The sequence below is a fragment of the Panthera uncia genome, assembly GCF_023721935.1.
Source record: "Panthera uncia isolate 11264 chromosome A1 unlocalized genomic scaffold, Puncia_PCG_1.0 HiC_scaffold_16, whole genome shotgun sequence".
Taxonomy (NCBI): Eukaryota; Metazoa; Chordata; class Mammalia; order Carnivora; family Felidae; genus Panthera; species Panthera uncia.
In genome coordinates this window covers 18772465-18792295 of record NW_026057576.1, presented here as the reverse complement: position 1 = coordinate 18792295, position 19831 = coordinate 18772465, and the positions used below count along the sequence as shown (strand labels likewise).

The 19831-nt window shown below is 44.8% G+C and overlaps 1 protein-coding gene across 1 annotated transcript in view; it reads left to right on the top strand.

The window, feature by feature from the left end:
• Nucleotides 1-19552, top strand: part of WDFY2 (WD repeat and FYVE domain containing 2) — a 181249-nt gene extending 161697 nt beyond the window's left edge. Inside the window, exons 8-12 of the mRNA XM_049646875.1 lie at nucleotides 4073-4178; nucleotides 8052-8153; nucleotides 8980-9110; nucleotides 11567-11675; nucleotides 12732-19552. Coding sequence (XP_049502832.1) covers nucleotides 4073-4178; nucleotides 8052-8153; nucleotides 8980-9110; nucleotides 11567-11675; nucleotides 12732-12761 — 478 coding nt within the window. The 3' untranslated portion in view covers nucleotides 12762-19552. The remainder of the gene's footprint in view (nucleotides 1-4072; nucleotides 4179-8051; nucleotides 8154-8979; nucleotides 9111-11566; nucleotides 11676-12731) is intronic.
• Nucleotides 19553-19831: the final 279 nt, after the last annotated feature.

The following is a 19831-nucleotide window of genomic DNA, read 5'->3' as shown; positions in this document are numbered from 1 at the left end:
TTTACAAGATTGTAGGTTAGACGTAGGGTAAAAAGTAAGAGAAAAGGCAGCCTCATAGATCCAAAGGACATTTAACAATATTCCAGACATATAACCACAGCAAAATGTCCCTCTTCAGTTCATTCAGTCCTGTGTAATTAATTCTTGTTCTGCTGGTTCTTGCTTTAGTAGTCTGCATTCATGAAGCCATCTGCAGCCAGACTAAAAAGAGTCCAGAAATCCAAGGAAATCCAGACTTGGTCCACTAGCACAGCTTACAAATTGTCTAAGTCGTGTCAGCTCTGTAACCTTTGCCCGAGAGTCTGTTCTTTGAAATAGCAATATTTTAAAATACCTGGTACATGTCGTCCTTTTCTGTGAAACTCTCGAGATTCTCCTTTCTGGCCTGTAGCTTATAACAGAGCCCTCAGGCAAGCATCAGAGTGAAACAAAAGTTATCTATAGATTATAGAGACTTTAATGGTTAGGTTTTTTTTTTTTTTTTACTGTGACAGATCATATCATAAGGGAGGAGAATAAAATTCTCTATTGAGATAGCCTACATAAGTGTTTCCCAAGAGTTTTGATCATTATTTCCCCAGAGGGGAAAACATATTATAGACAATGAGAGCTCTGATTAATCTCCAGGGTCCTCCCATAAAATATGCAACTTTAGAAATACTTATATATTAATAACATCTTATCTATACTGACTTGACCTAGGGAAGACTGAGCATCTCTTGTGATCTGACAACTCGTCCCATGAAACTCTTAAAATAGCAACACAGCAAACGAATACAGTTATTTATAGCATCTCTCTTTTTATGAGGCAAAGGAACACATCTTTACAATTCTCAAGGATTCCCTCCAGGAAATCTCAAAGATAGCTGTAGGTATAAAAAGTATCCCAAATTTTTTATTTTATTTTTTCAAAAGACAGGGTACAGTCTGGGAAGGCAAAATCAAAAGAGTTGTCAGAGATGTTTCTGGGACTTTAACCAAGTCAACATAAAGCTCTGAAAATAATTGTGGTGACACACAAAATCTTTGCTAGCTAGGCAGATTCTATAGAAGGTAAAAAATATCCTTTTGCGTTGTAGTCAAAGGCATTAATCAGTAAGGCAAGGAAGCAGGCCATCAAAACTGAGGGAACTACGCCAAGATTTTAATGCATTTTATTGCTCTTTTTTCAGACTCGAGTATTATAAACCAAAGCAAATAAAATTCACGTTCCAAGTTTTATCCTTCATTTTTCTTTCTCATATTCTGGAACAAATTTATACTTTACTTTAGAACTGCCTTATTCATCCATATTCTCTCAAAAATGTACAATGGAGTTTTTCAGAGGCTGCCTGACGAGTGGCATCAGAATAAATGCAGAAAGAGATGGTTATCTGGCTCGCTCCTGTGAAGCCACATACTATTTAGAAAGAATGGCAGAAATGTTCAACAGTGCCATTTTTGTCATCAAAATTTGTCACTTTGGGAAGTACAGTTAATTTTCATCAAATATATGTGATTTATATTAAGATGGAATGGATTCGTTGCTAATTCCAAATGAATCGATATTTTTTTTAATTCTCAATTCTGACTTCAAATACAATAAATATTGATAGTTATCACTTATTTAAACCAAAGCTCTTTGGTGTCCTCAAATAAGTTTTAAGAGTGCAAAGGGGTCCTGAGACAAAAAAGTTCGAGAACCATTGCTTTAAGACAAAACTGTTCTGTTTTCTCTTTGAAAAACCAAAGCCCACACATCGTCATATCTTGTTTCCATTACTGCCCCTGGCATAGTCCATCCATAAACCATCCATTTTAATTATAATAATTAACCAAAGTAACTAGTGTATATCTCCTAGAGAAAATTGGGAGGAGGGAGGATGTGGGTAATTGAAAGCTGTCACATACAAGCATCCGAGCAGACCAGCAAAGCTCAGGAGTGCACACCACAGAAATTTCTCTTGCAACATATGCCACTTTTATGTCTCCTTACGGTGGCACACGTGGACGTGTTCATTGGTGACTCACCTAAGTTGCAGCCTGTCTAGGATGTACAAAATAAAAAGGAAGTATATATAAGCTTAATACTATGCTTTGTAATCAAAGTTTCAGTATTCTGACTTACTTGGAAATTATCTAAGTGGGTATCTAATGATTGTTTATCAATTAGTTCAACCTAATAGTAATCCATTTTAAGTTACCTAAAGATCTTAGGGATTATCTGTAAGTTGATGTGCCATAACACATAATTGCTAGTTATAGAGAAACTTTATCAAAACAATTAATTCAGTTGAGTTCAACACGAATTTATATTTTTAATAGTCTTAAGCATTATAAAGGCATCATATTCGCTTGTTTGACCAGTTATCCTATATACACTTATAAGAAATCAACCCCATTAAAATAAGTTGTACACTTGTGTTATACTTAACACTGATAAATAAGAAAAGGACTAGCTGTGTTTTAAAATGTAACCATGCTAGTCTCACTTGCCAAAGAATTAGCCTCAATTTTCTGAACTTAGGTTCTTAAAATGTTATTGAGTTAGTATTTTGTGTAAAATAATTTTTAAGTCTAGTAACTTAAAGTTTTAGAGCAAGAACAAGTTCTTATAATTTAAGAAGTACTATAATCTAAAAAGAAGAGAAATTAAAACAAGAAAAAAGAAATAATACTGTAATCTAAGTTATTGACACCCTCTGGAAATACAGTAATACTCCATATACGAGAGGGACAGGCCTTACTGAAGTGTAGACGCAGACACACGGGGCTTTAACAGCATCTGTTCCACAACTTCAGCTGCAGGGCAAAAGGAAACACGAAAGCACACACAAAAAAACCCAGTCCAGATTTCAAGGAGTTGTTCTCCTTCCCAGTGGGCATAGAATCCTTAATTGATTTGAGCTCAAAATAGAAACATAATCAGAAACAACCAAGAAGCCAGTTTCCTATTCCCTCACCCAATGGAGAATAATGTATATAACTTTTTGTTAGTGATGCTCAAATTGTCAGACCACGGAACTGGTCTTGGCTTTCCCCAAGAAGGAATAATTCATCAGCCATGTATGAACTAGAAAGAAAAATAAAACACAAAATGAGTAGAGAGGAAATGAAAACTAGAGAAAATAGAGAGTCAGCAAAACTCAAGTCTATTGCTGCTTTGGTTTCACTCTGGAAGCCAAGAAATGGCACCCTTTGGCTTAAGCCACCATGATGTGCCTCACACCTCAGGCAACATGGTTTACCTGGATCTGGCAGGAATGCAGTGGGCATTCCGATGAATGACCTCCAGTGCTCTTAAAGGATACTTTTGGGGGGGTGCCTGGGTGACTTAGTCGGTTATGCATCCAACTCCGGCTTGGGTCATGATCTCACAGTTCACAAGTTCACGCCCTACACTGGGCTCTCTGCTGGGAGCCTGGGGCCTGTTTCAGATTCTGTGTCTCCCTCTCTCTCTGCCGCTCCCACACTTGCACTCTATGTCTCTCTCCTTCAAAAATCAACATTAAAAAAAGGATGCTTTTCTTATAAAAGGTAAAATCAGGGGCACCTGGGTAGCTCAGTCGGTTGAACATCCAACTCTTGATGTCAGCTCAGGTTGTGATCCCAGGGTGGTGGGATTGAGCCCTGTGTCCAGCTCCACACTGAGCGTGGAGCCTACTGAAGATTCTCTCTCTCTCTCTCTCTCTCTCTCCCTCCCTCCCTCCCTCTCTCCCTCTGTCCTTCTCCCCACCTCACGCACTCTCTAAAGTAAAATTTTTTTTTAAAGGTAAAATCATGACTTTAGAACAAATACAGCACAAACATGTGCCACAGATTTTATATATAATAAATCAATTAAGGAAAGGGATAGTACTATCTTACACTGAGTTCAACAATCAGCTTTTTTTCCCTTAAGTGTTGGTAACTGACAAAAACTCTGTCTTCCTGGGCCTCAGCATCTTAAACATTTTGATTCCATCTGATTTCTAAGACTTGTGCTTGGGGCTCAAGGGTGAGCATGCGCATTGATTGACTTTGCTGGGCTTCCTGCCTTTAGGGCTTTCATTTGCTCTCCAGAACTGTCACTGACTTTTGCTTTCTTTTGCAGTGACAAAGTCCAGGCCCTTTCCTATGCGCAGCACACACGGCAGCTCATCTCTTGCGGTGGTGATGGTGGGATTGTGGTCTGGAACATGGACGTGGAGAGGCAGGAGGTACGTGTCACAGCAGGTCACGGGACCACTCCATGGCCGCTGGGCTGGACTGTGCGGTTCTGGGTCTGCCGAGGAATGCCTCAGCCTCCCCTTCTGCTCATTTCTGCTCTATTTTATGATTAAACTGTGAAATAAGACATGTTATGTCTGAGAATAAAAAATTTTCGGGGGCGCCTAGGTGGCTCAGTTGGTTGAGTGTCCGACTTCGGCTCAGGTCGTGATCTCACGGTTTGTGGGTTCACACCCCGTGTCAGGCTCTGTGCTGACAGCTCAGAGCCTGGAGCCTGCTTCGGACTCTGTGTCTCCCTCTCTCTCTGCCCCTTCCCCACTTAGGTTCTGTCTCTCTCTGTCTCTCAAAACCAAACAAACATTAAAAAAATTTTTTCCGTACAAAAGGAAATTCCATTTTTTGTACCCCTCACAAATTGGCATGTAACATTCATGCAAGAGAGATTTCATAAGAATTTCGACCGAGACTAAGCTGTTCAGACTTTGAATCTGTTGCTCCATTCATAACCAAAGTTCAGGTGGGAAAAGGGAACCATCTATTTTCAGGCGATTACTCCCTAAAGTGCCCTAGGAGCATAGAAAACTCATGTGCTTTATGTTAGAGAACGGTGGCTAACGTGTGAGAAATGGTACTTGATGAAGTCAGAGTCTTTTTAGTTTGATATTAGTAGAAATATCAGAAATAACTATTTTTGTGCTTTTAACCATTCTCCAGATATAAATATATACTTTGTCATTTTTAAGCATACATTTAAGTTTTATCATAGGATTCTTTCTTTATGAGTTTTCTTTTTTCATCTTTGAGCATCTTAACAACTGATCTGTTTACTGAATATCCCCTTTGACAAGGACTTTGAAGTTAACCATTTTCTCATTTCCCTAGAATTACGCGGGGTGAACTTTCCCTCTGACAGTGTATATTCTTCTAATTTATTTCTTTGCAGGGTGCAAGACTTAGAAAAGCAACACTTTAAAAAGACAAAAGCAATTTCCCAACTTCTTTCCACGCCCTCACCCCAATCTCATTTCAAGAGAGTAGTTGCTATTACCCACAAGGTAATGCCTTTCAAATGCCAGTAATTAAATGCTTAAGAAGATTAAAGCCTGACTTGCCCAAACCATAAATCCATGGGAGTTCTATTAGTAACTAATTAAAATGATCATTACGCTTTGGAAGTGGGGAATTGTATAATATGGCTTTTGAAAGCACCGCTTGGCCCCTTCAGTGTAACAGCAGGGAAATCGGTGCAGTGTGCGGTGACCACGCCAGCCAGGCCGTCCATGTGACTGTGGATTCTGTGCTGTAGCCTGCTTTGGGAGAGGGACGGTCACACCTAGTCTGTCCTGACTTCTTCCCAGGCCTAACTGACCACACCAGGAGAGGGGGAGCCACCGGGCTCTTTTCCCTCAGTGCATGCAGCCTCCACCCTTGATGGACAGAGGCCCCAAAGAGGATAATGATGTGGTTTCCAGAGATGAAACCAGGTGGTTGATGGGCTGTCCTTTGAGTCATCTTGCTTAAGTTACACCCTTTGACATGCGGATATAGGGGCACTTGGTACTTGCTGACTGTTGAATCTTCTTCTTTGAGTGATAGTTCCAGCCAGTTTTTGCAAGGGTCATCTTTTAGAAATGTAAAGACCTGAGATGTATCTGTGGAGCTTCTGGGTCCTGGCAAGTGCTATGCAGGGTGCTTAACTCAGGAGGCTGGAGACTTGTAAGGAAGCAGTCCCTGTGCTGGCTGACTTTCTGGAAGAAAAGACATGTGGGTCTTTTCTGTTATTAAATGGTATGAAGGATTCGATCGTAGTTGCTGCAAGATAGAACATTAGTGCCGGGTATTTAGGAAGGGGCGTTACCATTGTTGGCTTTCTCAGCAGAGAGTTTGTGCAAGGACATGGCGCTGAAATGAAAGATTGATGGGGCCCGGATGTGCTCCGACCAGAACAGGAAACACCACAAGTAAAGACCAAGTGAACAAGAGAAGCCACCCTATGCTTGTGAGCAGTAGAAGCAGTCAGAGGTGATTGGCATTGGGGAGCAGAGGGAGACCGAGTGGCTGAGCACGCATCGAGTTGACATCTCATAGGCTAAACCTGTGTTTCTCTTGTTCGTGAAACCTGTTTTGTCAAGAATCGTTATCATTTTTTAGACGTATATACAATGCATGTTCTTTGTAGAAAAATCACAGAGTACTCATTAACAAATAGAAAACATGTCACCCATCCCAGAAATATCACCCGTAACATGTTGGCAAAAGTCCTTCCTTATAGTTTGCTCTGCAAATACACATGTACAAGCATTGCCGGGGGGCGGGGGGTGGATAAAAAATGGAATCATACCACACATGCTGATTTTGTTCCCTTTTCCTGATCCTCACTCCCATTTCCCCCTCATAGACACCCACTGTGACGCATTTGATACATGTCCTAAACCTCTATGCTTCCTTACAAAAGATGCAGTAGTGTGTGTATGTGACTCTTTTGTGAATTTTCCTGCATCATAAGTGTTTTGAAAAATCACAACATAGATAAGTCTTTCAGGGATAAAATGTTTCTGCCTGAAAACTTTGTATTACTTTGTCAAATCTGTCTTTAAACTGATTAGAGCATGCAAATTACAAAGCAAATCAAGGCTTACTTCCTAATAACTCTTTGGTTTTGCTAAAATAAATAAACCAAGAATTGGAACTCCTAAAATGTCATCTTTTTACTTTTCTTTTTTGAGAGCATGTGTATAGCTTTAGGTTCATTTCTGCTTGGAGATGGGAGAATAGGCTAACCCCCCAAATCTGTTCCGTAACAGGTCTTCTTTGGAAAAGGATTACATCAACAGACAAAAGCCTTTCTGAGCCTTGGCTATGCTGCTGTCCGTTGAGTCTCGTAGAGAGAGGGGGCGGGCTGTTGTTTGCCACATTTCTGAAACTTGTTTGATCTCAGGCTTCTTTTATATAGTAAGTGGCCTGCGAGTCACATTGGAGTTTCCTGGAATTCACTTTTGAGAAACCCTGGAGTTGGATATATTTGTCCAGGTTCCTTGGGTTCAGTGATAGGTGGAAAGAGATCAGTCTCTCTGCCAAATGATGAAATGTACAGAGTTGAACATGGAACTCTAGAAACGGATGTAGAGTCACCATTTGCATAATCCGTAAAGATTTGCTAAGGAATAACTTTAAGCTTAATACGTCTTTTAAACGCATTTGATACAGTTTCGAGTACTCGTGACGGGGTTGGGAAATAGCGAACAGAGGCGGAATAGTATGTGGTCCATGAGGCAAAGAGCAAAGCCTGCACCCTTGCTGGGCCCTGCCGTGAGCGGACAGTGGACATGCGGCTTCCCTGAGTACCCACTGAGGCCACATTGTATCCTTCCCACACAGGTAGTCGTGTGTATGTGTCATGTGCAGTTACACATAATTATATACAGCCAGAGCAGATATACGATCTGAAAATATGTGATAAAGTCACTGTGGCTCTCAGAACTCTGTGTGGTGTGGCCCCAGCCATCCCTGAATGAGCCTGAGCCCCAGCCCGTGCTGTTCCGCTCTCATGGTACCCCGCGTCGCCTTCTCAGGCCTTTGCACTTCCACTTATTTAAGTAATTGACATTCATAATATTTTCTTGTGTAGTCTTCCCTGATAAGTTATAAGCTCCATGATGACAGAGATTCTTTTAATTCACCACTACGTCCCCCAGGGCTCGACGCACAATAGGCATTCAGTGAATATTTTTTCGATGACTAACTGAGCAGTCATACCTCTGTTTCTTGTAAACACATCTTGATTCTGTAACTTTCATCGGTGTTAATCGTTCGTTGTCCTCACTGCTCCTCACTGTGTCCTGTTGCGTGCTTTATTTCACAAGACCCCTGAATGGTTGGACAGCGACTCCTGCCAAAAATGTGATCAGCCTTTCTTCTGGAACTTCAAGCAAATGTGGGACAGTAAGAAAATTGGCCTAAGACAGGTGGGTGATACAGATCCCTCATCAGAATGTAATAGAGCGGAAATAACTTCACCTGTGATCTTGGAAGAACCAGCACCCTGGGCAGAAGTTGGCGGGGACGGTGCAGGGGGCGGGGGGGTCAGTTATAACCCTGCAGCCACTTTGTGACTGCACATTAACTTATTCCCTTATCGACTGCAGCTCATTCCTTCTGGGTTCAGTTTCTGTAGTGCCTTGTTCCAAGTAGTTAAGGGATGTTGATTTTAGAATTCTAGTGGCGTCTACCGAAATACGTCTTAAAATTAGAGGGGTCATGCTTAGCTCGTAGTGGTACCAAACCATGAAATTATGTAAGTGGTATTTATTTCTTCTTAATAATTTCACTTTCTCTCCTGCCATTTTAGTTTTCGTCATTTAGATCTACTCATAATAATAGAGCATTTTCAGTCTGATTCGAGGTTGGATTTGGTCCTCCCCAAGGAAATCAGTGTTAGTCACCCAGCCTGAGCATGGCCTGAGCATGAATTGGGCTTCACTCGTGTTCTCCTTCATCCAGCAGCATAATCTGTGGAGCTCCTACTAATGATGGCTGGGAAGGACCGAGAATGGGAGAAAGGGGGCTGTGGTAGGGGTGGGGGAAGGGGTGGGTGCGGTGGCACGAGCAGATGTCTTCCCAGCAGCTTTCCATTTGAATAAAGAGCCCCGAAGAGAACACACCTGGTGTGTTCCTTCAGTTTCCTGGGGCGCTCTTGTTTAACATCCTCCCCTGAATGCTGTTGACCACGCCTGAGCCTGGTAAGGCAGAGGCGTGGGAGCCACAGCAAGCGTGCGCTCTCTCTCCCACCAGCACCACTGCCGCAAGTGTGGGAAGGCCGTCTGCGGCAAGTGCAGCTCCAAGCGCTCCTCCATCCCCCTGATGGGCTTCGAGTTTGAAGTGAGGGTCTGTGACAGCTGCCACGAGGCCATCACCGATGAAGAGTGAGTTCCAGCAATGTGCAGGGCTGTCAGGGTGAAGGAGAGAATGTGATCTGGGAAGCTGCCCTCGGCACCTCAGCCGTGACCAACGGTGTCCTCGTTCCTGCTGGTTCAGAATGGAGACCGTGGCGGGGCGCCTGGGTGGCTCAGTGGTTAAGTGTCCTTGTTTTGGCTCAGGTCATGACCTAACGGTTCATTAGATTGAGCCTCACTGCTTGGGATTCTCTCTCTCCCCCTCTCTCTCATGCTTACCCCCTCCTCCTCTCTAAATAAATAAGTAAACTTAAAAAAATTTACAGAATATAGACCATGGCAAGTGGGTAAAGCCCTCCTTCCTTCCAAGAGATACGTGTTCTCTTACGAGACAGGAAAAGGGAGTACACGTGAAGAATTCATGTCTTCTGTGCTTTTCTCCACCCCCAAGGACATGTGCACCGCAAACAGATGTTCTTCCAGCAAACCCTTCTGTCTGTTTATTTCCTTAAGGGTTGCTCAGGAGTGTAGGAGTCCAAGCTTCACTTTCTAGCCCAAGCTGGTATCTTTACAGGAGCTGAATCAGCTCACAGGCTCCAGAAGTTGGCGTCTTCTCCAAAATCGCTAAGCCACTTTACCGAAGAGGCCAGGACTGCCGGCCGTGCAGCTACTCAGTCTTGCTTGTTGGTCTTGCCCAATAACCTAGGACCTTAGGTTACTGCACGTCAGCGTTGGGGTGTGTACGTGGAGGGGCACATCTGTGTTACCCCTTGAATGCCGCTACTTCCAAAGTGCCCCAGGAGTAAACAGAATGCTTTGCAACACGTTCCCCTTATATAATGGATGACGGCACGCTCTCCTGAGGAACTTACCTGCCCGATTCTCCCCCACCTACTCCCGTACCTTGTCTACAGTGGAATCGTTTTAAGTATAAGATAGGTGTCTTGTAAGCGGCATGTAGATAGAAACACATTTAAAATGCACCGGAGGAAGTCAGCACTTAAAGGAAATTCTTGGCAATTAATAAACCAAAGCATTCTCTTACAGATAACCCTAATTTATGTGTTTTTTCCTTCTTATTTATCCATATCAAATATAAATTAAGATGCCCTTGCATCAATAAGCATTTATATTCATTGATTATTTTCCACTCATCATATGTGATAGAATTCATAAGAAAATTCTTTTCATTAGAGAGCTGCAAGAAACTTTAGAGATATTCTAAATTAATTCTTCATTTTATAGATAAAGACACAGACCCAGATAGCCTAGGCAACAGCACATTGAACCTAAATCTTGAATTCTAAATATTTGAAAGTGACCGTTTTAGAATACTCAAGATCTGTGCTGCAGACTTAGCTACAGGTAACAGCCGTCTTCAGAGAGCCCACTGCAGAGTGGGCCCCCTTGAAACACGAGGAGAGGACAGCCGTCTTCTTCCCTATGTCCCTCCTTCCCCCTCCTCCCCATGTCACCATTTGTCCTGCCTCTTCTGCTTTGCCTCTAGACAACCTAGGCAGTTGACAAGCCTTCTTACCAAAAAAAAAAAAAAAACAAACAAAAAAAAAACACAGATGAAAAAATACAAAACAAATAATGATGTTTGTTGATAGGTTGTTTTACTAGTTAAAGAGTTAGAACACCATAGAAAAACTAAGAAGCCTGCAAGTTAACACCAGGAACACAAGGAAATAGATTAGGCAGCCCTTCAGGTAGAATGGTAATAGTATCTTAGGCTTTGTAACAGGTGTGCTTTTTGTTTTTAATAGGCACAGGTACCAGCAAGTTCTTCTGAGACTTAGCAAAAGCATTGAGGCGTTTGTTTTAAGATTTGTCAAAAGCATCAATAGAGATTTTCAAAGGCTCTATCAGAGCAACAAGTAATCCGTAAGACTTTGGGAAATGTCATCATCTCTTTCCCATTCTGGAGAAGAGAAGAATCGTTGCACCTTAAGAAAAAAAATCATTAACAGGTTCCCAGGGACTAACAGTAGATATAAAGAGTAATTTTAAAGTGAGTAAGTCTTGGGGCACCTGGCTGGCTCAGTCGGTAGAGCATGCAACTCTTGACCTAGGGGTTGTGAGTTGGGGCCCCGTGTTGGGTACAGACTTTACTTAAAAATAAAATTTAAAAAAAAATTAAAAAATAGGGGCACCTATGTGGCTTATTTGGTTGAGCGTCCAACTTCAGCTCAGGTCATGATCTCGTGGTCCATGAGTTCGAGCCCTGCATTGGGCTCTGTGCTGACAGCTCAGAGCCTAGAGCCTGCTTTGGATTCTGTGTCTCCCTCTCTCTCTGCCCCTCCCCCTGCTTATAATCTGGCACTCTCTCTCAAAAATAAATAAACATTAAAAAATAATAATAATAAATAATGTGAAGCAGTCTTAGCCATTTGGCTGCAAATTAGAGCTTAATGAGACCTTAGGTCTCTTTCATTCATGTGTCACTACTTTTCACTCTCAGAAACTTACTTTGCTCCTTCCAGACGTGCACCCACGGCTACCTTCCATGACAGTAAACATAACATTGTGCATGTGCATTTCGATGCAACCAGAGGATGGTTACTGACTTCTGGAACTGACAAGGTTATTAAGGTAGGATGCCATCTCATTTTAGAAGCTTTCCATCTTTGGCCCTGTGTAAATATACCGGAGCCCCAAGACTGTGTGAGGTCTGCTCACAAGGTTACTCTCAGCGGTGAGTGTTTTTGAGAACCCATTATGTGCCAGGCCCCATGCCAGGACACGGGCTTCACATACCAAAATCATACATGGCTCTTGGCTGCAGGCAGCGGGTAGTCTACTGGGGACATAGTCTGTCTTTTTGACGGTTACTAATAGGTCATGTGTTCAGCAGCCAAAAGAGTGATACAGGCAAGAATTACCTGAAGAATTCAGTGGAGGGGGATGGGGCTGCTGGAGATGGCTTCAGGAAGGTGGTGGGGTTTGAGCCAAGCATTGAAGGAAAGGAAGGACTCAGGTAAGCCAACAAGAAATAAACGAGATCTTTCCCCCGTGAGATCAATTAATCCAGAAGCATTCCTCCAGGGCCTCTCTGAGGACTGTGCTGGGCCGCATGGATTTGGTACTACAGCAGAGGCCCAGGACAGGAGGGGCCACAGCTGCGCCACCCCTGACAAACAGGCACAGGCTCGCCCGGCGCACCAGCCCACTCTGGGCCCTTCTTGGAGGCGGCCACAGGATGCGGTGGCTACAATAACCCCCTTCGAAGCCACTAGGCCTCTGTGACTTGGAGCAAGTTAGAAGTCAAGTCTGGGAGCCTTGGTTCCTTCATTTTTGAAAATGAGACATCTTAGAGGACCTTGAGAAGACTGAATGAGGGAAGATACAGAAAGGACACAGCACACCCCTGGCGCCCATTGGGTGCCTAACACACGTCTGTTCCCTTGCCCCTTAAGTGAATCTGATCTGCCTTATTCTCCACTGGCTGGATTGAAATTCCCCACAGCCACGGTTTTAAAGTTTACGTGAAACATTTTCATGGCAAAATACTACTTAATAGATTTAGAAAGCACGTTAGCATAGTTCCTAGCTGCTTGTCAAAACGTTCACTTGCATTCGATGGGGACTGTTTATCCTTCGCACAATTGAATTTTTAATTCATCAGATGTTCTCTTTTCCTTTTCACAGTTGTGGGATATGACCCCAGTCGTGTCTTGATGACACTACAGGCATCACAAAGATCGTACTTACTCAAGAAACGGTTGTTCTAATCCACATCATTACTGGAGCTGCAAGCAGACGTGTGAGAGTTCGAGAGAAACTGCAGAGCGGGGCTGAGCTGACGGGGTAGCAACGCGTACAGGGGTGAGCTCGTGAGTGAACGCTGGCGAGGGAGCCTTTCAACGCGTTCATACGATATAAAAGAAGATATTTTTTTAGCAAATGGTTTATACAGTCTGGCTGTGCTACATTGTTTTGAGCATACTGAAAACTCTGTGTGGGGTGTTTAATTTTTACATTTTCAACACTTCGTTTTGGTTGTTGCTTTGCGTGTTGGAGAAATGACGGAGGCATCTGTTCAGGGTATTTTTGGTCATTATAAAGTCGTTTCCACGTTTTCTTCACTTCCGGCACATATTCTGTGGTCAGCGTCTTTTTCTTCTGTTACCTACTCTCCGCTTCATCGGCTCTTTGCCAGTGTGTTTATATTTACGCTCTTTCTTCTCAGCGTTTCCGCTTTCACAGAAATCCTCTTCAACAGAGAGAGCTGGGAAACCATTCATGTGGGTTTTCCAACCGACTTCTTGAATCACGTGAAGAGTTATCCCTTTGACACGTCTCACTCGCTCATGTTCTGAGTAGACCTGACCTTGTGCTTCTGCCTCCGTGTCTCCGTCTTTCCTACGTTACAAAAAGGCTGTGAGAAAGCTGCTCCCAACCACTGTCCCCACAGAGGTGGGTGATTGTAACTCAGAGCTTCAACTCGCAGTGCCTGGGTCATTTCTAATTCAGTTGGAGCTGTCTGAGCCTTTTCTGTTTTGGCTTTATTCACATAGCTCTTCCTCGCTCACAATATTCGAAACAAACACAGCACAACGAAACAAAAACCCATGACTTTGGGGGCGGGGGGGGGGGGGGGAAGCATCTGTAAGATGTGTTTCTCCGCGCTGCACCTCTGAATTTGAATGTGTTCGTTACTGCGAGATCGTATCCTGCTCTACTCACCATCTGTATTCTCTTCCCCTTTAAAAACTAGATATTTAAAGATTTTGATCTTAATGTATTTCAGAACACTGTGCACACTTTCGTACTAAACCTGTGTGATCTGAGACGTAAAAGGTACCGAGTCGTACAGCTCATACTGTGTTCCGATTGGGAATGTTAAAAATTTTTTAAAAAGTGGGTGGGGAGCTTAGAAAATGAACCTGAAGAGCTCTCAGTTGAAGGGAATCCAGACAGACTTGATGAAGTGAAATACTCTTACGTGTAGTGACTCACCTCAGGCCATTGAAGTCCCTTTTAGGAATCTTATTTTCACCTGTAAAGCCAGACTGCCTTAGCAGCAGGCATGCACGATGAGCCTGCCCCATTGTGCGCGCTTTACATGTACCGCCTCGTCACCCTCCCCTGGCAGGGGCGGCCGGGGATCACTAAGTCTCGAGATCGCCAGGTTAAATCAAGCCTCACCGATAAACAGGCCAATGACTTGCCCTTCACTATCCATATTAGCTTGTGCATTCCTGATTTGACAGTTTTTTGGTGGTAGTATTTGAAATGCTCCCGATTTTTCTTTCACTTCGGGCTTTTCTTTCCAACCAGGAAAAGTGCTACCAGCCTTACGTGGCTGCCCTAACTTCCATTCTCTGAAGACCCCTGACACTGGCCCGTGTAGGACGCGGGGAGGGGGCTTCCTAGAGAGGGTCCGCTGCTGCAGCACTGGGACGCAGGACCAGTGCGCACGCCCGTGCAGCCAGAGTAACGGCGGCCATCATCCGAGACCTCAGACCGGATGAGCTCACGTGCCCAAACGCTAAGATTGCGGGTGCGCGTGCGCACGCCCACGGAAGCGGTTACCACCGGTCACATCATTGTCCCCTTCCACATGACCCTTGCTTACCATCAGTTGCCTGTTATAACTAATCCGAGTCTTTTCTGCATGATTGTGAGAGAGCTTTAAAAAGGGAATTCAAATATTCAAATATCTATATTATAGTCTACTACTAGAACTTGGAGCCGCTTACTAAGTTGCACATGATAGAGAACCATGTGTTGGAAATGAGTAATAGAAATTAATCTGTTTTCCCTTCCTGGGTTTTGGAGAGTGGACTGTATACGGAGAGGGAGAAGCGTTAGGGAAGCGGTAGACCAGTGCCCCTCAAGCCTGACGTGGATGTGAGCTAGGTCTAGACGAGCTCACACCCCACCGGGGAAGCTGCCTGCCCCTATGGGGTCACGAGTGTACACCGCGGTCGCCCTGGTCCGTGACCCTGCACTTCACTGCAGCCACCTCCCTCCCAGCACGGCGGGACCCCAGCCCTCAGAGCCACTCAGAGGTCGAAACCACTCGACACCCCACCGATGAGAGTCGCGATCGGAAACCACAGATGTATCATGGCATCCGCTGCTCCGCCTTTTCCTTTTTCCTCGTCTGTATGGGTGCTTGAATTTGGTGAGAAGTGCTTAGCAAACCAGCTGTGCGTGTTTGTGATACTGTGAATTCTTTGAGTTTTACATTGAGTGCCTCCGCCATTTTTGTAACTCATGGAGAGAGAGACGCGGGTGGTGCATGTCTTCCAAGCATTTTGTGGCTGGAGGCTTCACCCATTAGGAGTGAAGGCTGGCACCAGCACTTGGCTCTGCTCCTGTCCAGGTTAACTGTCATAGTTCTTGTTTTGCCCTATTGGAATTGCACTTTACATATGTTTTTGCTCTGTTACTTGACCAGTTCCGGCAAGTGATGCCTTACCTGAAACTGGCAAAACTGCACACATGTCACGCACAGACTTATTCTTCGTTTGGTAGGATAAAACCAATCACCTGCTCTCAGTTTCTCCAAAGAGATGTTACTGGAACCTCTAGCTGCCTGTGTTTGTGTCCACAGTAGCAAAAGTCGTTTTAAATTAAGCACTTGGAATTGCATGTCTTTATATATGCGGTCAGTCAACGGCCTGTTTCTCATTTGGTTGTTTGAATTATTCAAGGAATCATAAAATCACAAAACTGGAAGGGATCTTCAGAGATCTAGAATGTTCCAAGCAGAAAACATGTAGTCACACCAGGCAGTTGGATACAGCTGAGGTGTAAACAAGAGAACCTAAAAGAAGAGTTTTCGAGGAACAGTTGCTTTTGGACCTTAACTAGTAATGGCATGACTAGGAGGAGTGACTTCCAAGCAGCTCTTGGGAACCAGATTTGATGCTCTCATAGGGGAACCTGACACTTCTTTTGGCTCCAGCCTTGTTTACGAGTGGGTGGGTACTGCTCAATGAGGCAACTGTTGCTGGTCTTGATCAGAATAAACTCATTCTGGCGCTCTTCTCCATGGACCACCCCAGCAGCCAAATCCAAGTGGAAATCCGAGGGTGTTGAAAATTCATCTTCCCTTTTGTCTGAAGGCTAGCCTTGAGTCAGTCAGTCTTAGGGAACGTGATCACCTTTTCATGGTTTGGGATTCTTTTTTTTTTTTTTTTTTAATGTTTATTTATCTTTGAGAGAAAGAGACAGAGTGCAAGTGGGAGAGGGACAGAGAGACAGACACACAGAATCCGAAGCAGGCTCCAGGCTCTGAGCTGTCAGTCAGCACACAGCCGGACATGGGCCTCGAACTCATGAACCACGACATCATGACCTGAGCCCAACCGACTGAGCCACCCAGGTGCCCCAGATTCATTTTTAAAAAGCATAATTTATTTTTGCTTAAAAATCAATTTTTAAAGCCTGGATTTTGACTTTTAAGTAAAGGGATAGCTCTAAACTGTGTACCAAAGTTACTGGCCACAAATATTCATTAAATGAGATTCCTTTGCTTTGGCCTTTTCATTGTTTAATTGTATGTAAGCGATCTCCTTCACTAAGATATATATTTTAAAGTAAAAGCACTTTGCCCAAACAGTCTTCTTTTTCTCTCCTTTAAAATAATGGTAAATTTTGGGGCGCCTGCGTGGCTCAGTCGGTTATGCATCCGACCTCGGCTCAGGTCATGATCTCACGGCTCATGGGTTCGAGCCGCAAGTCAGGCTCTGTGCTGACAGCTCAGAGCCTGGAGCCTGCTTCGGATTCTGTGTCTCTCTCTCTGCCCCTTCCCTGCTTGCGCTCTGTGTCTCTCTCAAAAATAAACATTAAAAAATTTTTTTAAATAAAAATAAATAAAATAATAGTAAATTTTAACTGAAAGTGGGTATCTAGCAAGTTGACTGGGAAGCACAGAGTTCTCTAGGTGCTCCTAGAGATCGTAGCCCACTTGAGCCATCTGTTGAGTGTCCACCACATACGAGGGCTTTGAACTAGGCCCTGGGGTGCTGGGGTCCACTTCCTGGCCTGGGCAGAGGCCACACGGGGAGCAGATGGGTCATTTCAGTCCCATGTAGTTCATTCAGTGAAAGGAGCATGCTTGAGGTCCCCCCGGGGAGTTCTGCGCAGGGTGCCCCTCCCCCAGCAGAAAGGGTTTCTGAGCCGGTTAAAGATGGAGGTGGGGTTAGTGGAGTCGGGAAGTGACCTGTAGGCTGCAGAGACAGAAACAAATGCCTACGATCTGGCATCAGCCTGGTACGCAGAGGCCACAAGTGGTTTGGAGTCGCCGGAGAATAATCGCGCGCTCAAGCGGCAGTCCTGGGGCCCGAGCTCTTGTCATTACGGGCGGGCCCGTGCCAGGGAGGGAGGCCGCACACAGTTCGCCAGGAGGGGTTCACTCAGAGTTTGAGAGTCAAGTTTTCCTGCAGCTGAGGCTAGTATCAAAGTTTGTTTGTTTTTCCTTTAGAAATACCTGGGATTGTTATGTTAAAATGGCCCTTGGTAATTAATTTTTGAAGTTTCTGGAGGCACAGCCCCGTCCCGGAGGCCGTGAGGTGGAGCTGGAGACCGCTGCATGCATGGACTCGGCCTGGGAGAACTTGCCTGCTAGTTCCCTTATCGCGCAGGTGGGCCAGTCTCGGCTGCTCCCCTTTGAGAAAGGAAAGAGCTTGCCTGGGGCAGGAGGAGACTGTGCTAGACAACTGTGGCCAAGCCCGTCGGTGCGCAAGCAGGCAGCTGCCCTCAATTTCCCTGTCGGCCTTAAATCGTTCTCGCAAGTAATGGGTCATCTCAGTACAGTGTGGCAAATGTGATAAATCCTCCTCCTGGTGGCACTCGCCACGTGGAAGGGAACATTTTCCTCAATTCCGAGACTGTGAAAAGGGCTCGGGCAGCCCCCACCTCAGAGACCCGGCCCCGCCCAGCCAGGGCACCCCGACATTCTGCCATGGGGCTCGGCACTTTCTAGTTCTTGCCATTGCATCCGTTCGCCTTTGTCTTGCGCTAGCCAGGTATCGTGTGTCCGTAACTTCATTCAGGGCACCCGTGTTCATTTTTCAACTTCTGCTCAAGTTTACAACCAAGAATTACATACATACCAACCCTTGGGGTTTTTAGTTTGTAATTTTGCCCGTGAACATTATCCCTTCCACTGAGAAACCTATTTAGGCCTAACACCCAAAAGCAGTCTTCAGAAATTAGATCTGCCCAGTACTGGAGTGGGATTCCTCCCTGTGTTCCCCGTGCCAGGAAATGTTTGCACAGCCAGTAGACAGCCCCTTGTCGGCAAAGTGGGAGGGAGGCTGAAGCCTGGAGTAGGGATCGAATTTGATGATCGTCCTTAAGACCCCTTCCAGTCCTGCGATCCTGTGATTCCATTTATGTTGTTTACTGTGTGACTAGTGGCTGACATAGGAATGTCTTTGTCTTCTGTCACATCACATAAACTGCTTGCTGCGTGTTTCCATCTAGAGGTCTGAAGAAGATAAAGAAGGTGGAACTTGATCATGGTACCATCTCATTAAAAATAGATACCTCAAACTGTCCACCTTTGTGACTTAAGAAGCGTATCTGACTTTCTTGGGAGAGACGGTGTCAGGGAACCGCAAGTTAGTTTTGACATTAGATTTAGAATCTGACCTTGATACCTTTCTCCCTCGGTTCTCTGGGAATCAGAAGAGGGCGAACTATACTACAAAAAGGGAAAATGGTTTGAAAAAAGTATTTCATTTGTCTCCACTTTTCTTTTTCCCATCCAGGTGGATGGCAGCCTTAGGTCAGTAGCATCCACCCGTATGAAGTATAGACCAAACACTTGTGTCACTGGTAACCATGGTACTCTTGATATATTTGTGTTTGACGCCATTTGCCTTGCTTTTTTAATGACTTTTTTTCACGTACTGTCACTTTGCAAAAGAAAATCTTTATATGAAAAGGACAAAAACTGTTACTAACTGGACAACAGGGAAGGTGCTAGCTCCACGTTCGTGCCTGCCTCCCACTCTTCATAACCAGGGAAATGGACTCTGCCATCGTGCATGCCGTCAGTCTGCGGCCACCTCCGCACCTGGCCGCAGCAGGCACGTCACTTTTCGGGTGTCTTTTTCTTTCTTTCTGAAATGAGATTCCCCAGGGGGTCAGGCTGAGAAGGTAATGAGCCCGAGGCTGGAACCGATCTCTCGCGTGTGGTTCCAGCAGAACCCTCCGGCATGGCCATGCTGTCTGCCGGTAGAGTCCACCAACCAGACCGGACAGGCTCGACCTTGACTTCCTGACTGATCCGGTGAGACGGAGCAAGAATTTCTTACCATGTCAAAATGTCTGTATCCCGTTCTCTGTTCAAATGCTGCTGGATGTTGTGAATGTTTTTCAACTCTGCTCACTTTCCCACTGTGTTCCCTCTGACTGAAACATGCCTGTAGCCATTACCAGTGTAAGAGACTCTCAATGCAAAGTTGCCTCCACGGTTTAAAATAAATCTCTGTGGAAACCTTCCCGCATCTGTGGTCCCTCATTGTTGTCGTCAAGCTGAAACGCGTGGCCACATGCATCCTAACAGCCCCCCTTTGGTGCTAACCGTGGGAGGGAAGGGAAGTCTCTGGGCCACTCCTGCACCTGGCTGTCTAGACCTGGGGAGAGCCACAGTCTGGAAACCAAGGTGAGCCACCGTTTACCCCAGGCCCTGCACAGCAAATGGGCTGTGGCCGCGTAGTCCTTTTTCTTTTATCTTTCACGTAAGTCTGCTTTAACTGTATTGAAACTTTCCAACTGAGGAGAAA